The 24,469-nt window shown below is 40.4% G+C and overlaps 1 protein-coding gene across 1 annotated transcript in view; it reads right to left on the reverse strand.

The window, feature by feature from the left end:
- Ubxn2a (UBX domain protein 2A) overlaps window positions 1–24,469 on the reverse strand; it is a 31,407-nt gene that overhangs the window by 5,282 nt on the left and 1,656 nt on the right. Inside the window, exons 2-6 of the mRNA XM_059248547.1 lie at window positions 13,891–13,944; window positions 8,648–8,789; window positions 6,701–6,807; window positions 2,773–2,910; window positions 1,807–1,965 (exon numbers count right to left, since the gene is read on the reverse strand). Of these exons, the coding sequence (XP_059104530.1) occupies window positions 1,807–1,965; window positions 2,773–2,910; window positions 6,701–6,807; window positions 8,648–8,789; window positions 13,891–13,931 (587 nt within the window). The 5' untranslated portion in view covers window positions 13,932–13,944. The remainder of the gene's footprint in view (window positions 1–1,806; window positions 1,966–2,772; window positions 2,911–6,700; window positions 6,808–8,647; window positions 8,790–13,890; window positions 13,945–24,469) is intronic.

A 24,469-nucleotide genomic window follows, 5' to 3' on the forward strand; every position in this document is an offset into this window, starting at 1 on the left:
CAGAGTGAATATCGAGGCCATTCTGATCTATATAATGAGTTCTAGGCCAGCTAGGGTCACAGGGTAAGTTTTTGTTCTGTCTCAAAACAAAAACAAACAAAAGAACAACAACAACAAAAAAAAACCCAACAGCAAACAAAATAACTATTCAGAAAATACAGCAACACACTCTTATACACACACAAACACACAAAAAGAATAAAAAAAGATTCAAAGTAAAGGGAAACAAAAGAGGAAAGATGGTAGTCCTAGAGCCACCTCCCTGGGGAAACTATGCATGTGTCACTCCAGCTGGGAGATGTCTCAGTGGGCACGTGCACTTGCTATGCAAACCCGAGGAAATGAATTCAACCTGTGGAAGCCATGGAAATGTGGAAGGAGAGAACAACTTCACCAAGCTGTCCTCTGCTTGCCATACCTCCTCCCCATCACACACACACACAGAGCAATGAATAGACTTTAAAAGATGCATCCCTGAAAAAGAGAACCAACACTCCACCGGGAGAAAAGACAGTCTAAAGCTTGGTATGGTGTGTGGCACATGACTACAACCCCAGCATTCAGTCTGAGGCCAGCCTGAATTACACAGCAGGATATAGAATAAGACCCTGTCTCAAAAAACAAAACAAACAAACAAACAAACAAACAAACAAACAAACAAACAGGCAAAACAAAAAAGCTGGGCAGTGGTGGCACACACCTTTAATGCCAGCTCTTGGGAGGCAGAGGCAGGTGGATCTCTGTGAGTTCAAGGCCAGCCTGGTCTACAAAGAGAGTTCCAGGACAGCTAGGACTGTTACCCAGAGAAACCCTGTGTTGAAAAAAAAAAAAAAAAGAAAGAAAGAAAAAGAAAAACAGACCAATGAAACACAGTATGGAGAGTCCAGAGCAGATTCAGGCATCTGATTTAAAATGGATACCATGGGAGGGGAGAGGATAGACAGATAGACAGTCTTCTGTACACACAGAACATGGCCAGTGGAGTGTAATACGGAGTAACACAAGTGAACTCTTACTCAAAGGAGACTGCCCCTTAGGCCTCTACCTTTGCTATGAGGACAGGGCCAGCTCCTTTGACGGTTTAAGAAAGTGGGAGACAGAAGGAACAGACCCAGAGGCAGTGACCTGCAGAGCTCCCTCAGAGGAACCTGCAAATGAGCGCAGTGGAGATCCACAAAGTCATACCAGGAAACACAGGAGAAAGAGACTTCGAAACAAGCTTACTTAACTATCAATAGCATTACAGTGAACTTGTTCTATAACTTTTTGTTTTAAAACAGGGTCTCACTGTGCAGCCTTGGCTGGCCTGACTCACAGAGATCCACTGCCTTTCAATAAAAAATACTCAGACAGAGAATGAACTAACTACAGTACAGAAGGCCAAATCAACATGATACTGAGTTTAAAAACCCCAAAACAAAGCAAAAAATACCCTAGACTAAACATAGTGGAGTCTAAGACTCCAATGTTGATTGACACATTAACCTTAAGAGAGCTATTTCTTTAAAAAAGCTTTCATAAGGCCGGGCAGCAGTGGCGCATGCCTTTAATTCCAGCACTCGGGAGGCAGAGCCAGGCAGATCTCTGTGAGTTCAAGGCCAGCCTGGGCTACAGAGCGAGATCCAGGACAGGCTCCAAAGCTACACAGTGAAACCCTGTCTTAAAAAAAAAAAAACCAAAAAAACAAAAACAAAACAAAACAAAACAGCTTTCATTAGCTCAAAAATCAGTGTCATCTAAACTCAAAAGGAGAAATGAAATTTACAATTGGAGACAATCAGTCAAGTGCAGAAAGAGAAGACTGACCTATGAGAAACATTAAATCTTTGGACAGTCCTTTCCCCGTTGGCCAACCAGATCTGGATCCTGGTGATGGGCTCCAAGGTGTTCAGTGAAACAGCAGACAGAGCACTTTTATTTTCAACTTCGATACTCTTTGCTTTAGAAACGATTTTTGGTGTAGCACTAAGAAAATCCAAACAACAAAGTCAGATACAAGTTTCCTCATAATACAAATTTTACTTAAAATGAGTTTTATAAGTCACAACTACTCCTTCAGTAATAAATATGTTAGTTATGTTCACAACATATAACGTTCTAGGATCAAATGAAATTAGACACACTCAGTTGAACTGTAAGCATACAGAATGACATGTAAATTAGCATCACCTGGGGTACAGGATGAATCTCTAAAAGAAATTACTTTCTCTGCAGAGGTTAGCCCTTGAGTAATCAAGGGGGAAAAAAGCAAAGTATTTTGAAAGGTACAGCTAGAAGTTTCTATATGTCAAGTTGAAACTGTATATGCCTTCCCACTACTAGTAAATGAAAACAAGGGACTGGCTATGCTCAGTTGGTAGAGTGCTTGCTTAGCATACACAAATCCTCAGTCCAATCTGCCATACCCCATAAAACTGAGCATGTACTAAACATTGTAATCCCAGCACTAGGGAGGTGGAGGCAGGAGGACCAGAAGTTCAAAGCCATCCTTTGATATATAAAGACGTATATAAAGACCCTGCCTAAAACAAACAAAGCAAACCAAGACCAAAACCAAAACCATAACCAAAACCAAGACCAATACAACCTTTAAAAAAAAAAAGTCTCATTTGGGAGTTGGGGATGTATTTCAGTAATAAGTATTTGCCTTACATGTTTATGGGCCCTAGGTTAGAGCCCCAACACCAGAAAAAAACAATCATTTTTAGCAGGAGAAATATCAAGTTCTATACGGTTAAAATAATGGAAAACACAGACAATAACCGTACTTACCTTCCTAGTCTGTGACCCTGTCCTGAGAAGGGCTGGAACACGGGCTTTGTAGACATACATACTTCATTTTTTTTATCTTCAACTTTAACATCCACCTCTTCTTTATCAAAAATTCCCCGTAATTCTGAAGGTAATTCCCTTCAAAAGAAAAGAAAATGATAAAGCTCCTGTTTGCCCTTTCTCTGAAATACACATTCCATATGCCAAAAGAACTATATGGTTTGTATTAGTATAATGTATGGGTTAAGGAGGTAGCTTAGCTGGGAGAGCACTCGCCTAGCATGCGCAGGCCTTGGGTCTAATCTATATACCATATAAGCAAGGCATGGTATAGAAAAATGTCTGTCGTAAATCAAACAGTGAAGGGGAAGATGAACAGGAATCTCACTTACAAACTTAAGTAAAACATAGCTCTCTGAACAGATGAAGATAGGTTTCTTCTGTATCCCAGAACCTAATCAATATTTATATGTATAATTCAGCTATCATTTGGCTTAAAAGGGCTTATTGGGAAATGTTATAATTTTTACTATTTTCTATAGAGAAAATATTTTACTGTTTCAAATAACCCTGGACTTTTTAATTATAACCTGTTTTTATGTTCAGGCTATCTGTGTATTATTTCTCCTGCAGTTGTACATAAAATGTTTTTACATTAAAAAAGGACAAATACTACAGAATTGTATTACATGAAATATATAGAATATACAAATTCATAGAGACAGAAAGATTAGATGTTATCTCAAGACGGAGAAGAAAGGAATATAGAGCAGTGATTTCCTAAGTACAGAATCTCTGTTTTGTGTGATGGAAAAGTCCCACAAATGGACAGTAGTATCAGGACATAATATCATGAATGTAATAAATCAATACAATTAATGTAGTTAATGAATATCATAAATATAATTATTGAATGAATACTGTGAATATGATCAATGAATAACACAAATGTAATTAATATGAGTGTAATTAATGAATATCATGAGTGTAATTAAAAAAATAAATAAAAAAAAAACTTAGCCAAGGACTAGAGAGATCAGCAGTTAAAAGCACAGTCCACTCTTCCTGAAGACCCAAGTTTGGCTCCAGAACCCATGTCAGGTGGCTTACAATGTCCTCTAACTTCAGTTCCAGGGGATATGAAGCCTCTGGCCTCTGCAAGCATCTGCACACGTGTATAAAATGCACCTACCCCCCCATGCATGTAATTTAAAAACAATTTTATAAACAAAAACTTAATTGGGCTAAGTAATTCTAGCATTTGAGTGGTAAAGACAGAAGGGTAAGGCGCTCAAGGTCACAGTCAGTAATGAACTTGAGGTCAGCCTGGGCTATATGAGACCTGATATCTCCCCCAAACCAATTAATTTATACAAGGTTGTGGGGGTGTAGCTCAGTAGTAGAGTACTTGCCTGGCTTACATATAGTTCTGAGTTTAATCCACAGTCCAGCAAAACAAAAATTAAAACAAAACCAACCAACCAACAAACAAACAAGCAAAACACTTGCATAGGAATATATATATATATATATATATATATATATATATATATTTTTTTTTTTTTTTTGGTTTTTCGAGACAGGGTTTCTCTGTGTAGCTTTGCGCCTTTCCTGGAACTCTCTTTGGATACCAGGCTGGCCTCGAACTCGCAGAGATCCGCCTGGCTCTGCCTCCCGAGTGCTGGGATTAAAGGCGTGCGCCACCACCGCCCGGCTAGGAATATATTTTTAACAGCTGTAAATATGAAAATGACCCAAACATCTAACCACTGATAAACAGACAAACTGTGACATCTTACTATGTAGTCTTGGCTGTCCTTGAACTCATAGAGATCTGCCTTTATCTGCCTTGATTAAAGGTAAGCACCACCATGCCTAATAAAATGCTTTTTATAGTAATAAAAGTTAAATAGCCTCAATTGCCAAGAAAAATTAGTGTGTGTGTATGTATGTGTGTGTGTATGTATATATATATATATATATATATATATATATATATGAATAATAAGTTATCATTGTGAGAATATATATTCAAAGAGCTCATGATGGAAAATTAAAAACTGGTTTATAAATAAATATATACACGTTATATATAAATCAGTGCACATAAATGCCAACAAAATGAAATTTTTTTCACTTTCACAGGAATGAAAATTCAACAAAAATGTTAATTGCAGCTATTTCTGAGTAGTAAAATTATTGGTAATTTTCAAGCTTTTCTTAATGCTTTAAAACACTTTTAGGGACTGGAGATATAGTTAGTGACTAGCATGTATGCATGGAGGCCTGGATTACACCAGAAGTTCAGGCTCCAAGCCAATGAGAGGGCTTAGTGGGTAGACACTTGCCAATATGTCTGATGACCTGAGTTTGAAACCCAGTAGAGAGAGCTGACTCCTACAGGTTGGTCCCTGATATCTACACATGCTCCTCCATGTATTCCAACACATCAATAAATAAGTAGATGTTTAAAAAAGAAGTTCACCTTTATTCCCAGCACTGGGGAGGCAGAGGCAGGTAGATCTGTGAGATCAAGGCCAGCCTGCAGAGTGAGTTCCAGGACAGTTAGGGCTACACAGAGAAACCCTGTCTTGAAAAAACAAACAAACAAACAAAAAAGTTCAAGGTCATTCTTTACTATGCTGAGGTCACATGGGCTGCGTAAGACAATGTCTCAAATAAAAACAATATCGATTACCACTCCCCTCAAAAATGCTTGGATTTTCTAGACAAACAATGTATAATACTTAGATTGATAATTTTAAACTTTATAATCATAAAGATAAAATGACTAAACACGGAATAACAAAGAAGACATGGCATTAAGGAGTAAGTGGCAAGACTGTGGTTGATCAGAATTCAAATTCCTAAACTTCAAAATAATAGTTGTAATCTGGGCTTATTTGTGAATTGCCATAATCCCATTTGAGGCCAACCTGGTCTACATAGTATACTCCAAGTTACCCAAGATTGTGTTCTGGGACCCTATATCAGTAAAACAAACAACAAAAAAAAAATTAGTGCCGGGCGGTGGTGGTGCACGCCTTTAATCCCAGCACTCGGGAGGCAGAGCCAGGCGGATCTCTGTGAGTTCGAGGCCAGCTTGGACTACCAAGTGAGTCCCAGGAAAGGCACAAAGCTACACAGAGAAACCCTGTCTCGAAAAACAAAAACAAACAAACAAACAAACAAACAAACAAAATTAGTTATAGCTCTTTAAGATTTTTTTTTTTTTTTTTTTTTTTTTTAAAAAAGGGGGCATTACAAGCCAGGTGTGATGGGCCACATCTTTAATCCTAGCACTAAGAGGCAGAGGCACAAGGATCTCTGTGAGTTCAAGGCCAGCCCGGACTACAATTCCAGGAGAGCAGGGATTGTTACACGGAGAAACCCTGTCTCAAAAAATAAAAAAACAAAGAAAAGGGCACTGGGGGTGGGCATGGTCACCCATGCCTTTAATCCCAGCTCTCAGGAAACAGGATGGCAGACCATTGTTAAATCCAAGGCCAGCCTAGAGGGAGAGTGAAAGGGAAGGGGTGGAGTGTGGGAGGAAAGGGAAAGATCAATTTAAGCTAGTTGTGGTAGCTTATACCTTGGATTCAAGGCTAGCAGAGACTAAATGAGACTGCTGTTCAAAGATTTTACATTTGTTTACACCTGTGTACAGTGTATGCATGGGCAGATGCCCTTGGAGGCCAGAAGAGGCCCCCAGACTAAAGCAGCCAAAACTCTAAACCGTCTCTCCAGCTCTGGCTGTTATTTAAAACAAACAAACAAACAAACTACACTCCCCCGCCCCCGAGGAAAGAGATGTGAATTCACAGAAGCAACAGTATGTCTATGAATGTGTAAAAGGGCATAATAATCATTACAATGATTCTTTCACATGAAACATGCCTGAAATACCCATCTACTATATCCTGCTTACCCCTTTTTGATGGAGTTCAGAAACTGCTGACTTGCACCGTCAGAGTAACTTCTAAAGTCATCATTGACTGTGAATCCATTTTTCCACAATTTTATATTTACATCTACCTACAAGGCAGTAAAGAAAGGAATGCATTGTAAGAAAGGCTGACCTCGCACTCACTAAATAGCCTAGGCTGGCCTTGAACTCCAGATCCTCCTACCTTAGCCCAAGTTCTGAGTTTACAGGCCTGTGCCACCATACCCAGCTCATGGATGACTTTATAATAATAACATATATATTAGTCATTTGGAAAACAGTAGTCCCCTAAGCCATGCAAATCTAAATGCTAACGTTTTCCTTATATGATAGACTTTATAGTTATTAAAATAACACTAACATCATGAGGAAATTCTGTAAGTTTGAAAAGCTGTCAAGTGCATGAAAAAGATTTCCTATTCTGATTAAAAGTTGACTAAAATCTTTGAATTTGTAACAAATACAGTAAGTTGTCTCCCTTGAAGTACCACGCCCACTTCATTATTCTGTCAGTGTCTTCTTTAATTGATATCCCAATAAAGAGGGGCTGGAGAGATGGCTCAGTGGGTTAAGAGCACTGGCTGCACTTTTAGAGGCCCCAGGTTTATTCCCAGCACCCACATGGCAGCTCACAACTGTCTGTAACTCCAGTACCAGGGGGTCTGACACCTTCACACCAATGTTCATAAAATCGTTAAATAAATTATTTTAAAAAAGATGGTTAGGCAGTTAGGAGTACTTGTGGCTATTTCAGAGGACCTGGCTTGGTTCCTGCTCCACTAAACATCCCTAACTGCAGTTCCAGGAGAACTGACACTCTCTGTGGGCAGCCAGCACACATGTGGTACATATACATACATGCAGACAAAACATTCAAACACATAAAAGAAGTAAATGTGATACATTTCCAGGTCTTTGTTTACTTTTTAAACTATGATTTATCAACGTTTATAATTGGTACTATTATGGTTGAAATATCTTTAAAAAAATCAAAACTTATATAGGTATGCAGTTGCAAAGGTATTTTAAAATGTTTCCAAACCTGGGCAGTGGTGGTGTACACCTTTAATCCCAGCACTTTGGAAGCAGAGGCAGGTTCGAGGCCAGCCTGGTCTACAGTGGGAGTTTCAGAACAGCCAAAGTTACACAAAGAAACCCTGTGTTGAATAACAAAAACCACAAGTTTCCTAGATGGCTCAGTCAGTTCTCTCCTACCCTGTGGGTTTCAGACTGTTGGGCCTGGCAGCAGTGTGCTTACTCAGTGAGTCGCCTCTCAGCCCTCCCCATCTCCTTTTTTGAGACAGGATCTCTTACTGACCCTGGAGTTCACTGATTCAGCTAGACTGGCTAGCCACCAAGCACAGGGATCATCTGGGTCTCTGCCTCTCCAGCCCTGGGAATGACTCTTCTGGGAGTCCCAGTGCAGGTCCTCACACTTAGGGTCGGCAAGGCAAGCATTCTGACTGCCATGGTCCTGGCTTCCTCCCATCCTGAATATTCCAGCCTTGAACTACTTATGTGGCCGAGGACACCTTCGGCCTCCAGTTTTCCTGATTCTCCATCTCCCAAGTGTTGGGATTACAGATGTAAATTATCATGTCCAGTTTATGAAGTGCTGGGTTGAACGCAGAGCTTTATGTGAAAGCATTCTACCAGCTGAGCTCCATCCTCAGCCCCAGCACAGGCATTCTTAACTGGAAGCAACGTTGACCTGGTTTGTAAATTCAAGTAAGTAATACAATAACTTATAACTCAAGTTTGTTGTGACTGCCTTGACTCCTGCTTAGACACCAACAACTCTACCCATCGCTTTCTGACACGGTGCAAATTCAACACAATGAAAATGTAAATAATAGCTTTACTATTGCAAAGGTAGTTTTGACTTGAGAGGTCCTCCTAGAGGCCAATAAGTAACAGACATTTATTTACCTGTTTCTTCTGTTCAGTGGGGGACAAGCATTTGGCACCAACCTTCTCTGCTTCCTCAAAAAGGCTGTCAACAAAATAGTCACAGTTCCTTTGCTGATTATCATTGAGGGGCTGATTGTCAGGAGGTCCTGTTTCACAAACCCTAAAAATGAAATAAAAATAAAGTGCTGTAAACTTTGCGTTTGTGAAGACGTAATCCTGGGGAAGTCATTAAACGCATTTTAGTCTAACCAGTCCTACAGACACTTGGGGAAGGCTAACTTTTTGCTGTGTAGGGTATCTTTTGTATTTTAGGATGTCTAGCAGGGCCCTTGACCTTTATCCATACAGTGTTGATAACAAGAGCAGTATGAAGGCACAAATGATAACAAAGCAGATATGCACATATGAAAATGCCTTAAGAAGCCCATTACTTTGGAACTTAAAAAATTAATTTAAAAGTCCCCAAGCTAGATGTTCATTATTGCATTTTGTGTGTGAGTATGTGTATAGGTGTACATGTGTAGAAGCACTGTGGAAGTCAGAGAACAACTTGTGGGAATTATGGGGATTGGTTTACTCTTTCTACCATGTGGTCCCAGGGATCAAACTTAGGCTGTCAAGCTTGGCAACAAGGGAACTTGTTGGGGAATATTATTTTAAGGTGTGTTACTTTTGTTTATGTTGCATTTGTTTAACTCTGTGAAGCTGTGTTACTTTGCCTTCTGAAGCACCTGATGATCTAATAAACAGCTAAACAGCCAATAGTGAGGCAGGAGAAAGGACAGGTGGGGTTGGCAGGCAGAGAGAATTAATAGAAGGAGAAATCTGAGAGAGGAGAGATCTAGGAATGAGAGAAGGAGGAGGACACCAGGGGCCAGCCACCCAGCTACACAGCCAGCAACAGAGTAAGAAAGAAAGGTATACAAAAACAGAGAACAGGAAAAGCCGAGAGGCAAAAGACAGACAGGTTAGTTTACAGTTAAGAAAAGCTGGCAAGAAACAAGCCAAGCTAAGGCTGTGCATTAATAATTAAGAATAAGCCTCCGTGCGTGATTTATTTGGGCGCTGGGTGGTGGGCCCCCCAAAAAGCAAAAACAACAACAGGAGCTATCACACTTGCCCAGAATTTAAAAAAAATTTTTTAAAGAGGTCAGCAGGGGGTTAGAAAGATGGCTCACAGGTTAAGAGTGTGTACTGCTCTTGTGGAGGACCTGAGTTTTGTTCCTAGCATCTATATATGGCAGCTTACAGCTACTGTAACTACAGTTCCAGAGGACCAGATGCTTGCTCTATTCTGGCCTCTGAGGGCACCTGCATTCAGGTGCAACATTCCTTCATAGACACAGACATATTTTAAAAAAGATCTCAGTAGAATGTAACAGTTGTTAACCAATCTCCACTTAAAGTGCTAAAATAACTAAAAATACCTTTATAAATGTCAATGTGTCTAACACTAGTCCAAAAGCACAAAGAAGTACACTTTTATTTTTTGAAACAGGGTCTCATATATCCCAGACTGGCCTCAAACTCTCTAAGTAGCCAAGGAACACCTCGAACTACTGCCTCCATCTACCAAATGCTAGGATTATAGGCATGTGCCACAATGCTGGATTTTTTATATGGTGCTGGGGACTGAACCCAGGGCCTAATGCATACTCGGCAAGAACCCTACCAACTAAGGTATATGCTCAGTCATAAGCACATACACACAAAAAAAGGACATTGTTTTGAAGGGTTCAAAATAGCCTTTTTATCAACCCATCCAACCACACACAGAGTCTCATTATTTTGCCAAAGCTGGTCTCAAACTATTAGGCCAGATTGACAAGATGTTGGGACTATAGGTTTGTGGCACTGTGCTCAGCCTCAGATGACTTCACAAGGGATTACTAAGTACTTTTTGGTGTAGAAACTAAAAGTGATAGTATATCAGGAAGACAGTAACAAGCATTTTTTTTTTTTTTTGAGGGGGGCGTTGGTTCGAGACAGGCTTTCTCTGTAGCTTTGGAGCCTGCCTTAGAACTCGCTCTGTAGACCAAGGCTGGCCTTGAACTCATAGAGATCCACCTATCTCTGCCTCCTGAGTGCTGGGATTAAAGGTGTACACAACCACCACCCAGCTAAATGTAATCTTTTTTCATTTGGGTTTTTTTCAAGACAGGATTTCTCAGTGTAGCTTTGGCTATCCTGGAACTTACTCTGTAGACCAGGTTGGTCTTGAATTCACGAGATCTGCCTGCCTCTGCCTCCTAAGTGCTGGGATTAAAGGTGTGTGCCACCACTGTCAGGCATAACAAGCATTCTTTATATTTGCACACTCACAGTGATATTCTCCACTAATGGTCATTTTAATAGCCCACTTCCTTTTCTATTTATTTTTTTTCAGACTGAGTCTCATGTAGCCCAGGCTAGCCTCAAACTGTATAAAACTGATATTGACCTTGAATTTCTGATTCTCCTGTCTCTATGTCTTAAATGTTGGAATGCCAAGCATGTGCCATCCTGCCTGGCTTTCTGTTGCTATTGATTCAGGATTTATATTCCATCATATAAAAATGTTACATAAGATTTTGGAAGTTAGGCACAAAATTTATGAGAAACAATGAGATATCACTATTTTGTAACTAACAGGAACTGTAAGGTAGATACACTTACTGATCCTGCTGTTAATCTACCTCTCAAGTCTATGCTTCTAACCATGTTACTCCATAAAGAACCATTCTAAGCACTTTACATGTGCCAACTCATTCAGTCTTCACAGTGATCCTAGAAAGTATTATTTTTACCTTAATAGATGAAGATAATGGCTAAGTAAAGCTTGTTTAAGCAAAGCTTATGCTCTTAACACCATGTCAGACAATCTTTCAAAATAACCATCATTATATTGTTATTAAAATAAAAGTTTATGCTTTTTTTTTTTTTTTTTTTTTTTTTTTTTGGTTTTTTGAGACAGGGTTTCTCTGTGTAGCTTTGTGCGTTCCCTGGATCTCGCTCTGTAGACCAGGCTGGCCTCGAACTCACAGAGATCTGCCTGCCTCTGGCTCCTGAGTGCTGCACCACCACCGCCCGGGCCAAAGCTTATGCTCTGAACACCATGTCAGACAATCTCTCAAAATAGCCACCATTATATTGTTATTAAAATGTTGGTACTCAAGGTTGAGGATATAGCTCAGTTGGATTTGGCTCACTCAAAAGGACCTGAGTTTGACCCCATCACCTAGGTGTACAGGGTATAGTGGTGAATCCTAGAACTCAACGAAGAGACAAGCAGATTTCTGTGAGTTACAAAGGTTTACAAAGGCGTTCCAGGCTAACTGGAGCTATGTAGTGAGACACTATCTCAACAACCAAATAAATGCCAGGAATGTGGGTGGAAGAGATGGCTCATACCATGGTAATGCTTTAAGTTAGGCATATCCTTTTTACTTTCCAAGATAATTCTTTCTGCTACACACACAGTTAAAACATCCATATTATCAGTATTAATTATATCTTCCCCAAACAATGACAAGGTTCTTTCACACAGAAATGTTTCAGGATATCTGATCACACTGTGTGAAGGTGTGTCGCTGTTTTACCTCACCCGCCTAAGACACCTTCTAATTGGTTGAATAAATAGCCAAGAGATAGTCAGGAAAGGATAGGCGGGAATTCCAGGCAGAGACAGGAACTCTGGGAAAAATTGGAGAGGCACCAAAACTACACAGAGAAACACTGTCTTGAAAAACAAAACAAAACAAAACAAAACAAAAAGCCCAGGCCTTATGGTTCATGTTTAGATACCTTTACTTAATTGCAGGAAGGAAAACTAAGTTTCAATAAGAAACTTAAATTTCTATGATTTGGTTTTCTTATCTCTAAGAAGCAGATATTGGGCTTGGGATCTAGCTCAGCTGGCAGAGTACTTGCATATGGCATTCACAAAGCCCTGGGTTCAATCCTCAGCACTACATAAACCTGGCATGGTGGTGCATGCCTATAATCCCAGTACTTTGGTGGTAAAGACAGGAAGATGAGAAGTTCAGGTTGAATCTTTGGGTACAGAGTGTATTAAAGGATAACCAGGGCTATTGTGAGACTGTCACAAAAAGAAGTAAAGATGTGGATGCCACCACAAATGGTCCTGAAGATAAAATGAAAAAGACAATGTAGCTGGGAGTGGCACGTTGGCACACGTTGTTAGTCCAGAGGATCTCTATGAGTTCAAGGCTACCCTGGTCTAGAGCGAGTTCCAGGACAGCCAGGGCTGCACAGAAAAATCTTGCCTCAAAAAAACCAACAAAAAATAGTTTTATGAAAAACTCAGTAAATCAAAACAACGACAACTCAATGAAAAGCACTGTAAGTAGATGAGATGAGGCCAAAAAAGAACTATCTGAAGACAAGGCTAGAGAACTATATGTAGGTCAGGAGTAGTGGCCCAAGCCTGTAATCCCAGCACTGGAGAAGCAGAGGCAGGCGGATTTGGGTGAGTTCAAGGCCAGCCTGGTCTACAGAGTGAGTTCCAGGACAGCCAAGGCTACAGAGAGAAACACTGTCTCAAAAAAAATCAAGACCAAAACCAAAAACAAGAAAAAAAAATTATATTTAGGGTTCAGTAAATTGACTTAGGCAGTAAAAGTATTTACTATGTTCAATCCCCAGACAATTCAATCTCCAGAACCCACATATAATCGTGGGGGGCGGGGGGGACTGACTCCTTCCAAACACATATGGAATGTAGCCACTCAAGAGAGTGATGAATTTTATGGAGATAGCAGTTTTTTATAATGCACTCATAGCCTGGCCTAGTGGTATAAGCCTGTATCTCCAGCTACTTAGCAGACTGGGGGAGCTTTGTAAATTCAATGACTGTGTGGGCTACAGAGTGAGTTTAAGGCCAACCTGGGCAATTTAGTGATGCCCTGTCACACAAAAGCTGGAGATGTAGCTGAGTGGCAGAGTGCTTGCTTTGCCTATGTGAGGCCCTAGACTCAATCCCTACAAAGAAAGAAAGGCCATTAAAGAGAAAAAGTAATCATGATCAGAAGAAGGAAGAGCTCCAGGATACAGTTAAAGGAACGGACTTTTACAACAACCTGTTCCATGCGGCTATGGGTAAAAACTACAACAAACCACCCTCAAATATATTACTATTACCAATTTGCATAAGTGATCATACATAATTAAAAGCTGCCTTACTATTTCTGCCAGTGATATGCAAACAAAACAAAAACAAAGAAAATAACAAAGGCATTAAACTCATTGCTTCCTTAACTTACCAGTCTTCTTTTATACTGTCAAGATTATCTACTTCTTTCATTCTCTTTCTGCTACTGCAAAAGTAAAAAGAAACAAAAGTTAAAGTTTTCAATAGTATCAAAACTTTATTCCTGTGTATCAGTATTCTTTAACAAGTAAGTTACCGTGTAGCCTTATTCCTATGTATCAGTATTCTTTAACAAGTAAGTTACCGTGTAACCTTGAAGTAGTTCTAAAAGGGTTTGAATAACTGACCACATTCAATATGGTCATTTTTTTTTTGAGAGTAAGAAATAGTTTATTCTGGAACCAAATATGAATGACCATTACCCAAGAACAGATTTAGGTTACCTCAAACACCACATTCCAATGTGGTAACAGGTTCATGATGTCTTTTTAGTAACAGACTAAGAACCATAAATCAGGGCACTTTTCATCATCAGATATGTAGATTATAGAAAAGTGGGGGAAACTTCTTGTTACAGGCCTTAGATGCTATATGATGGCATTTTTAGCCTTTGAGTTGGTAGAAGTTAGGGGTCTGTTTGTATATTTCACAAGGATTTACCTAAGAGTCATAAGGAAGTTAGGCCTGTTGGAAAAGAATTCAATATGGTCATTTTCATCTAAAACAAAACACAGAAACACAGCAGTGTGGTGGCACATGCCTGTAATCCCAGCACCTGGGAAGCAGAGGAAGGATGAGTTCAAGGTCATCTTCAACTCTGTTGCTAAAGATGAGCTTGGGCCCTGAGTAGGGGAGAAATGAAAGAAAGTTTAACCTCACCACTGGGGAGGCAGAGGCAGGCCAAATTCTGTGAGCTCTAGGCCAGCTGGGGCCATGTAGTGAGACCTAGTCTCAAAACAAAATAAAAAGACTAGGAGCTGGAGAAATGACTCAGTAGTTAAGAGAATTTATTGTTCTTGCAGAGGGCTGGGGTTAGATTCCCAGAACCCACAGAGCAGCTCACAACCACTTGTTGTGATTTATACCTGTAGTGGGTGATTTTGTGTGTCAACTTGCGTCATCAGAAGAAGGATCCTCAGCTGAGGGAATGTGTTTTGTTTTGTTTTGTTTTGTTTTTTTCCTCGAGACAAGGTTTCTCTGTGTAGCTTTGCACTTTCCTGGAACTCACTCTGTAGCCCTGGCTGGCCTTGAAATCACAGAGATCCGCCTGCCTCTGCCTCCCAAGTGCTGGGATTAAAGGTGTGTGCCAACACTGCCCAGCTGAAATGTGTTCTTGAGATCCAGCTGTAAGGCATTTTCTCATTTAGTGATCAATGCAGGGAGGCCCAGCCCATGGTGGGTGGTGCCATCCCTGGACTGCTGGTCCTGGGTTCTATAAGAAGATGGGCAGAGCAAGCCATGGGAAGCAAGCCACTGAACACTCTGCCATGGCTTCTGGATCAGCTCCTGCCTCCGGGATCCTGCCCTGCTTGAGTTCCTGTCCTGACTTCCTTCAGTGAATAATAGCAATGTTGAAGTATAAACCTAATAAACCCTTTCCTTCTCAACTTGCTATTTGGTCATGGTGTTTTGTTGCACGCGGCAACAGAAATCCTAACTAAGACAACATCCTCTCTGACTTCTGAGGGTACCTGGCACACACACATATTGTATAGTAGTGTATAGACAGACTTGTGAACAAAACATTCACATTAAAAGAAAAAGAAAGAAGTAGAAAGAAAGAAAAGAAATAGAGAAAAAAGATCCCACAAAGACACCAATAATAATATTTTAAATGGGGATTCTTTTTTTTTTTTTTTTTTTTGGCTTCGAGTCCTCCCTCTGCTTTGCAGAGGGTCTTTTTCTCTGTCTGCTATATGTGTTTCCTCATCCCCCAATAAACACCTTTCTTCAACTGCTAAAATTAATATTTTAAAGGGGCTTTTTTAGGTGTGTACATGTGTGTAAGTGTTCCTGTAGTATACATGCATGACGGTGGCATGTGAGGCTAGAGGGCAGTGTCAGGTGTCTTCCTGGATGCTTTCCCACCATATTTGTGTGTATGTGCAGGTATGTGTGCATGCATGCGGAGGCCAGAGGGCAATTTCAGGTGTTTCCTCCTCAGACACCATCCCTCTTATTTTTTCAGGGAGAGTGTCTCCCTGGAACCTGGGGATCACTGATTCCGCTAGACTGGCAGGCCAGTGAACTCCAGAGATCCACTGGTCTCTGCATCCCCAGTGTTGAGATTACACGCATCCACCACTAACTTTCATGTGGACGCTGGTGATCCAAACTCAGGTCCTCACGCTTGCCCAAGGAATGTACTTTATTGACTCAGCCATTCTGCAGCTTCCAAAGGTTTTTCGTTGGTTTGTTTGTTTTTCTGAGACAAAGTCTCACTACATTGTCCTGGATAGCTTAGAATGTTAGTTCCAAAGACCCTCATCCCCATCCCTGTCTTCATTCAAACCAGATTCTACACTGCTATTGGAAGAAGGGCAGAGTCTGAGGAGTTACCAGCCAGACTCAGAGGAAGCAGGACATGTACAAAATGAGGTAACAAGCAATGAGCCACGTGGTAGAACTCAGATAAGAAATATGGGTTCATTTAGGTTGTAAGAGCTAGTTAGCAACAAGTCTAAGCCATTGGCTGTGCATTTATACTTAATATAAGCCTCAGTGTGTTTCTTTGGGAGTGGCTGCTAACACAGGAAACCTCCCCCTACAAATGGTGTTCCAATGTGGTCTGGAATTTCCACATAAGACCTGACAAAGCTTAAAAAAGGATTCTAAATACACAGAGTCAAACTCAGCTTCTTGGTAACCACCTTTTTCCCACTAGGCTCTGTTTGCTAATGGCAAGCAGAAGCAGAGCTCCTTTAAGAGATGGTTTCCTGACTCAGTGCTAGTGGCAAAAACAGGCACAGTTCTTTAAAATTTTTTTTTTTTACTTTTTATTTTTTTGAAGGCACATAGATCTTGTTTATACATGTATTAGACAAACACACTGTCTTTTTCTTTTTTTAAGATTTACTTATTATGTATACAGTGTTCTGCCTGAATAACAGAAGAGGGACCAGATCTCATTACAGATGGTTGGGAGCCACCCTGTGGTTGCTGGGAATTGAACTCAGGACCTCTGGAGGAGCAGCCAATGCTCTTACCCTCTGAGCCATCTCTCCAGCCCCAGGCACAGTTCTTTTATGAAGCCCTGCTACCAAACACTTAAATGGGGTTCATGAGCAGTGGGTGGCATACTACTTGGTGGCAACATGGACCCCAAAATGACCCAGAGTTGGAGAGGTAAACGTGGTTCGCTCTTGTCAGTATCTCTGCCATGAAGCGAGGCTCTCAGGGAACCAAACAGGGCAGAGCCAGCTGCCAAAGTGGAGGCTCTGGTCCTAGTCACTCAGCTTAACAGTTTAAAGACTCATACGGTCAGAAAAAGATCACAGATATGCAATAGAGATTCAGACAGAAAAAACCTCTAAATGGGTTACAGTGTGTTAAAAATATACATAGGCTTGGGAGAGAAAGGAGAAGGTAAAGACAGTCATAAAAAAAAAGAAACTATATAGTTTTAAAATAATAGTAAAGTTCTTAAAAGGGGCGTAAAGTAATATAAAAGAAATAAGTCACGTAAAGATGGAAAATACACACAGAGTCTGGATCCTATGTTATTGTGTTGTCTTTAAATTTTTTGATTCATAAAAGATACTAGATTATAAAAGGTACTAGATTAAACCAACCTATATATTTAAAAAATATCTTGACTTCAAAATTTAAGTCAAAAGATATGTTACTTTGGGAAAGAGGTTATGCTTTCATTTCCACAGATAATATGAAGCTGTGGATTTGTTCAAGGTTAAAGAGAATCAGGTTTGATCAGGGAAGACCCTCTGAAATCCTGGCTACAGACATAAATACATAAACCTACAAAACATATAAAACACGTAACACATATTTTACCTGTTGAAACATAAAATAAAAAATCATCTTGGCTGACTTGTGTACAGTGCACAGTCTATTATTAATACTGTATTAATATAATAATACTGTATTAATAACAGTATTAATACTGATATGTATGGTATCTTTAAAAAGTTTATGTATTTTCAGAACAAGGGACCAGACACGAATAAAAATGGATGGCCCAGGTGGTCCAGCATACAGAATAGCTTCAAGGCTGCTGACTGAGATGATCCAGCCTCACAGAATACTATAGCCAAGACTTAACGATTATCCTAAATTTTCTCAGGGTCCAAAGATTACCAATACCCCCAAACAACAGGAAGTAGTCTAGAGACTGATACCTACATTCCCAAAATATTGGTTATAAATGTTTGTTATCGTTTAAGGGGGGGTTGGTTACAAGTTGTTATTCATAATAGTAAAAAAAAAAAAACTAAACAAAGAAGATTAGATCTCAGGGATCTCATTCTGAAAAGAAAAAGGGGATTATATACAGAAATGATAGGATAAAAGGGTAGATTACTGAATCACTTTTAAACCAAAAAACAAACAAACAAACAAAAAAACCAACTACTAGTATTAAATATTTCACATTTGGTATATTGATACAAATTTAAAGTTAATTTTGTTATACTGTATGTATATTTCTACTCTTGTTTAGGGTATTGTGTTTATGCAACTCATTAAAAAATGTAATATATAATTAAGAAATACAGATTAATAGTCATCTATAATAGTCAAACTTATAGTCATGTTAGGTATGTTTTCAAGGTCATACACAGATCTATTTAGAGAGATGGTCTTCAAACACTTCAAAGACCTACATAATATGGCGATTAATATGTTTAAAATGTTTAATAACCTAAAGCTTTTCATGATAGCGAGGCCCCTCTGCTCCTAGAAGTACCAATTTACTTCAGAGAATATAATGGGCATCAAAGAAATTCCATATGGAGTTTGCCTTCCTTATGGCAAAACCTAGCCATTTGGGCAAAGAAATTGCCCTTGCCTCAATTGCTGACAGTATACTGTCCAAACTGGACCAGAAGGATGCAAAAAAGTTGACTGCCAAACTTTGTCAAGACAAGGTAGGACAGTCCTTTAGAATTCCCTGCTTCTCAGGAAAGACTGTCAGATATACTAGGCCTGTGGGCCAAAACTGGATGCCCCAATGTTACAGAAGAACCTAAGGTGATTGTCCAGGCAGCCAGATGTCCCTGTCATTAGGTAACATTTCACCCTTCTGGGGTCTTTGATGAAGTTGAAGACTAGATAGTTATAGTTTTCCTTAGTTATGATAGAAGGTAAATTAGGTACAAAATTTGGAGTGACAAAGGACAATAGAATATTTTCACTAATTTTGCCAAGTACAAATAGACCATATATTGTAACTGTAATTCTTACTTGACAACTGGTTTTGTTGTATGTTTTTGTTTACTATGCTAAAGTTAAAATCTGCCTTTTTAATTAGACAAAAAGGGGGAAATGCTGTGGAATAATCCTTTTGAACACTGTGAAGATTTGTCAGTGTGATTGGTTTAATAAAGAAGGTGACTGGCCAGTCTGGTCTACAGAGTGAGATCCAGGAAAGGCACCAAAACTACACAGAGAAACCTTGTCTAAAAAAAAAAAAAAAAAAAAAAGCTGACTGGCCAGTAGCTGAACAGGATAAAGTTAGGCAGGAGAGCCAAACTGAGAATGCTGGGAAGAAGGAGGGTGGAGTCAGAGGAGTCACCAGCCAGATCCAGAGGAAGCAGGATGTGTACAAAATGAGGTAATAAGCAATGAGTCATGTGGTAGGACTTAGATAAGAAATATGGGCTGATTTAGGTTGTAAAAGCTAGTTAGAAACCAGCTTAAGCTATTGGCCAAGCATTTATAATTAATATAAGCCTCAGTGTGTTTATTTGGAAGCTGCTGGCTGGAAACTTCTGCCTAATTTGGACTTCCCTGCAGAAAACTCCTCAACCATTCCAACTATTATTAGAATAAGGTCCAAATCCTTTGAGCAATATTACAGGAAAACTAATATAGTTCTTTCCATTTTTACCATAGCTGCACTTAATGGGTTGTAATAAAAGTATGTTCCTTTAATTGTACCCTTAGAGGTCTTTGTTATGATCATCAATACCACTAGATAAACTTTATTATTTCTGTCAGTGACATGCAATAAAAACAGAAAGATAGTAACATAGGTATCAGGTCCAAGGGTATCCCATTTGCCCACACAAAAGGGCAGTCCCACTGACTGGGTCCAAAATTGAGTCTAGGCCCTGTTCAACCAGGACTATAGGAGGATTTCTGGAGGTTAGATAAAAGCCAGCATTTCTCAGGAAACTTGTGAAACTGGTTCCCATCTATCAAAAGGAGTTATTTCCCTTACTTCTGGCAGAAGGGACATATGACTTCATTGACACATACCTGTGGCTCAAAGCCCATGCAGACCTCCAGGCTCCCTCAGTCCCTTTCAAAATTCATGCTAACCTCCCCAGGCTTCACTCCTCCCAGGTACCCCTTTGTTCTCTTTATAATGGCTGGCTATTCCTCTTGCTGTAGCTATGCACTATTCTCCCTTCTCTTGTAGATAGCCCTGTCCATGCCCAATCTGTTTCTCTTTCTCTCTCTTATGCACAATAACAACCTTCCCTTTAACCATACCATCCAACAGTCATTCCAATGGTTTCTCTACTGTGTCTCCTTGAATACAAGCATTAGCAAAGAAGTTCATTGCTTGGATTAACTTACCATTCTTTCTCTATATTAGTTTTTTATTACATAAAAGGGTGACATGGTTTCGTTGGGTCCTGGGGTAGTGTGAACAATGGGGGTTAGACCACCAAAGTCAGATAACCAGAAGCAAACTTTATTTCATCAATGCGGGGTACCAGAGCTTCTAACTAGTTAGGGCCACAGAAAGGTTGGAATCTGATACTGTGACCATGAGAAGAGGCCCGAAACTTCTTTTTATAGCAAAAAAACATATGCAAGGTGGGAAGTCAAAGTCTTGAGGTTAGGCTTTGAGTAACAGTACATTCTGGGACTTACAATTTTTTTTTTTTTTTTTTTTTTTTGGTTTTTCAAGACAGGTTTTCTCTGTGTAGCTTTGCGCCTTTCCTGGAACTCACTCTGTAGTCCAGGCTGGCCTCAAACTCACAGAGATCCACCTGCTGGGATTAAAGGCATGCGCCACCACCGCCCATTGGGGTTTACAACTTTTGATTACAGGGTGTTAGTTCAAGATGTTTACAAAAGTCTGTAGCTATCTTGACACAACTGTGGTCTGTCTTAATTCTTAACCAACTGCTTTTCCTACAACTGGAAAGAATGTAAGGCAAAGAGTCATATAGAAGTAATTGCTAAAGGTTAACTTGTTTAAAGCAGCTGTCAGCTCCAATACCACTAGTGTGTGTGTGTGTGTGTGTGTGTGTGTGTGTGTGTGTGTGTGTATTCTATATGGATATATATGCTAATATGAATAGGCATACATTTTTTTATATTCCTAGGCTCTTCATTCTCCCTTTGAGTTTGTACCAGAATCAAAACCCTTGATTCATCTGGATTTATATACAAGCCCGAGTCTGAGTCTTTAACAGTTGTATATAGGTCCTCAAGAGCCTGGGTAGCTAAAGGTGCATATTGTGAGCGGAGACTCAAGAGCTTTACCAAGGAAATACGGCTCTTTATAAACTTAATAAACATGTTAACCACACAGGTACCATTGTTAATAGTAATAGAAGAATAATCAGAGTCCAGTAATGGAGGACAATAGAGTGGTTAGTCAAGGGGACCAGTTAAAGAGTTTATGAAACCAGGAATAAGACTGTTGTCTTTCATTTTGTCTCTTAAGGAAACTTAAACTCTTTTAAAGAATCTCTTATGACAGCCGAGTGGTTAGCATAAAAACAACACGATTCACCTAGGGCAGCACCTAGCCTCCTCCTGCTGACGTGTGATTAACGCGGCTGCGCCAAGGGCAGCTGAATCAGCTACGCCTAGTCCTACCAGCAAAGGGACAAGAATAGGAGCTTCCCTCTTGTGTCTAAGCCCCAGGAAGGTGCCCAGATGTCCCCTGCCAGCCAGGCCATCATAATAATATATTTGTGGGACTATTCGTACCAAAACACAAAGTTCAGGCTGGTTTCCTATGGTGAACATGTTGGTCGATATACAAGCATATAGTCCCCATGGCACAGGCGAACCAGGATCCTTGGGGTGCAACCAATTGGTAAGTTATCTAAGCTGAGAGTAGTTTTGGAGGTCTCTTTGTAAGTCTCCTGGACTATATACATCTGAACTCTTGCATATGGAAGAGTAGGCAGTCTTATCTACAGGGTAGTTATAAGAGCAAAAACAGGTAGCAGCCCCCAAGCCATCTCCTAAAGTGAGAGGGGCTTCCCGGGGACAGGCTGTTTGTTGGTTAAACATACTTTTTTTAAGGGTTGTGGATGGGTGCTCAATCCAGATTCCTATTCCTATGTAAAAAGGAGGCTTAGGGTTTAGGCATGGCCAGGAATCAGCAGTGAGATTAACATTAGTAGAATTGAGAAGAAAATATGTGGCCAGAACCATTTCATAAAGTGAGTCTGTGGATGCAGGTAGATTAATCTGATTTTCTATTATTCCCCTGGCTATTGCAACCATGTTTGAGGAAGTGAAGTTCTGGACTTCACTGAGCAAGTGGAACAGACGTGGTGTGAGACCAAGTTGTGGGGACTTGAGTGGGAACCTGAGGGACAGAGTGGGGACCAGAGGGGACACTAGGATATCATGTAGGGGCCCTATGGGTAAGACGGGAGTCTTGACCCTTGAACACTATATGGTGAATACTGTTCCCATAACCATATGCCTATAAAATGAATCCCCATGATGTTCCTGAGTCCCATAGAGTATAAGCTAGAGAGCCCCATTTGACTTTGATTGTGATAGGATTACAAAATGTGGGCTCTGTACAGGAACTATTAACAGATGCTGATATCGTTATGAAGGGGTAGCTGAGGCCCAAGTCTCATCCCCAATTTGGACACCAGAATTCTCTCTGGTCACTATAGGCAGGGGTGCTGGGAACTGGGCAAGCATAGTAGTATTTTTCCTGGAAGGTTTTTGAAGGATGTTTAGCTAACTCAATATTCACATGCTCTATCAGATTCTAAGCTAAGTTGGAGGCTCCCCATATGGGCAACCTTTACAGGCTTATGAGTGATGGTCAGGTCTGGCATTAACTAACATAAATCAGTCCTAAAAACTGGGAAATCTTTTAAATCTTCTTGGACTTGTTCAGATATCAGGCAACTCATCCAGAAGTCTGAAAGTCTCCAAATGTAGGCGACAACAGAAGAGATCGGAGGGCCCCCAGTGACCTTAGAAATTAGGCTAAAGTAAATCAGAAAAGTCAAGAGGGCCAGAGAGCCCTCAGTTTTATCTTTAATGGGTCCTCAGGGTGTGTAAATCTCTCCATCAAGTGTACAAGTCATCCATTCTTCCATGAGGAACAGGTTTGAGATAAGTGATGAACCCCTGTCCTGATCCCGTCAATTTTCACAGCTGTCAGGGTAGTCAGGATCACTGTGTGTAGTCCCTTTCAGGAAGGTCCAAGGGCTTCTTGGTGATGTCTCCAGGCCCAAACAAGGTCACCTGGTTTATGGTTATGTGTCTGGGCAGGTGGCAGCTCATAAACATCTCTCAGGAGTGGAAAAATGTCGTCTTGGACTGCCTGGATGGACTTAAGAAACTCGTATTCAGACATCTTAGCCATGACTTTTGAAGGGAGTTTGGGGACCAGGGGTGGAGGCCTGCCAAACATGGTTTCATAGGGCATCAATCCAGAAGAGTAGGGAGTGTTCCATACCTGGAACAGGGCAAAGAGTAGGAGGGCTGTCCAGTCATCACCAGTTTCTAGGGTTAAGTTAGTTAAGGTCTCTTTTAGGGTCCAATTCATCCTTTCTATCTGTCCAGAATTCTGGGGATGTTATGCACAATGTAATTTCCTATTAGTCCCCAATATTTTAACTAAGTCTTGTGTTACCTTAGAGATAAAAGCTGGTCCACTGTCTGACGCTATTACAAAAGGAAGTCTATACACCTTGGGATGAGTTCATCAATGATCTTGACTACTGCAGATGCCATCTCTTTCCTAGTTGACAAAGCTTCCACCCAATCTGAAAAGTGTCTATAAAAACTAGAAGGTATTTATACCCATACTTGCTAGGTTTTACCTCAGTGAAATTCACCTCCAGTGGACTCCAGGGGAAGTTTCTCTTTCCTACTTGTTTTGAGAGGGCTCTTTTTTTTTTTTTTCCTGTGGGCTAGTAGCCTGGCAAGGGAGGCATTGAGTCACACAGTCCTGCACCAATTGATTTATATTGAAATTTTTGAATTTTGAGTGTTCTTTTTATTTTCTTTGGCCTAAATGTGTTCCCCTGTGGATCTGACAGATCACGGACTTGGCCAGTTCAGTTGGCAGGATGAGTTTTCCATCTGGGTTTGATCCCCAAAAAGCGGGGAACAAAGGTAATACTCAAGGAGGCTGGAGAGATAGCTCATTGAAGTGAGAGCAATGGCTGCTCCTCCAGAGTACCTGGGTTCAATTCCTAGCACCACATGGTGGCTCACAACCATCTGTGACTCTAGTTCTACAGGGATCTCACACCCTCTTCTGGCTTCCTCCGGTACCAGGCACA

This window comes from Peromyscus eremicus, chromosome 22 (genome assembly GCF_949786415.1).
Source record: "Peromyscus eremicus chromosome 22, PerEre_H2_v1, whole genome shotgun sequence".
In the NCBI taxonomy this organism is placed as follows: domain Eukaryota; kingdom Metazoa; phylum Chordata; class Mammalia; order Rodentia; family Cricetidae; genus Peromyscus; species Peromyscus eremicus.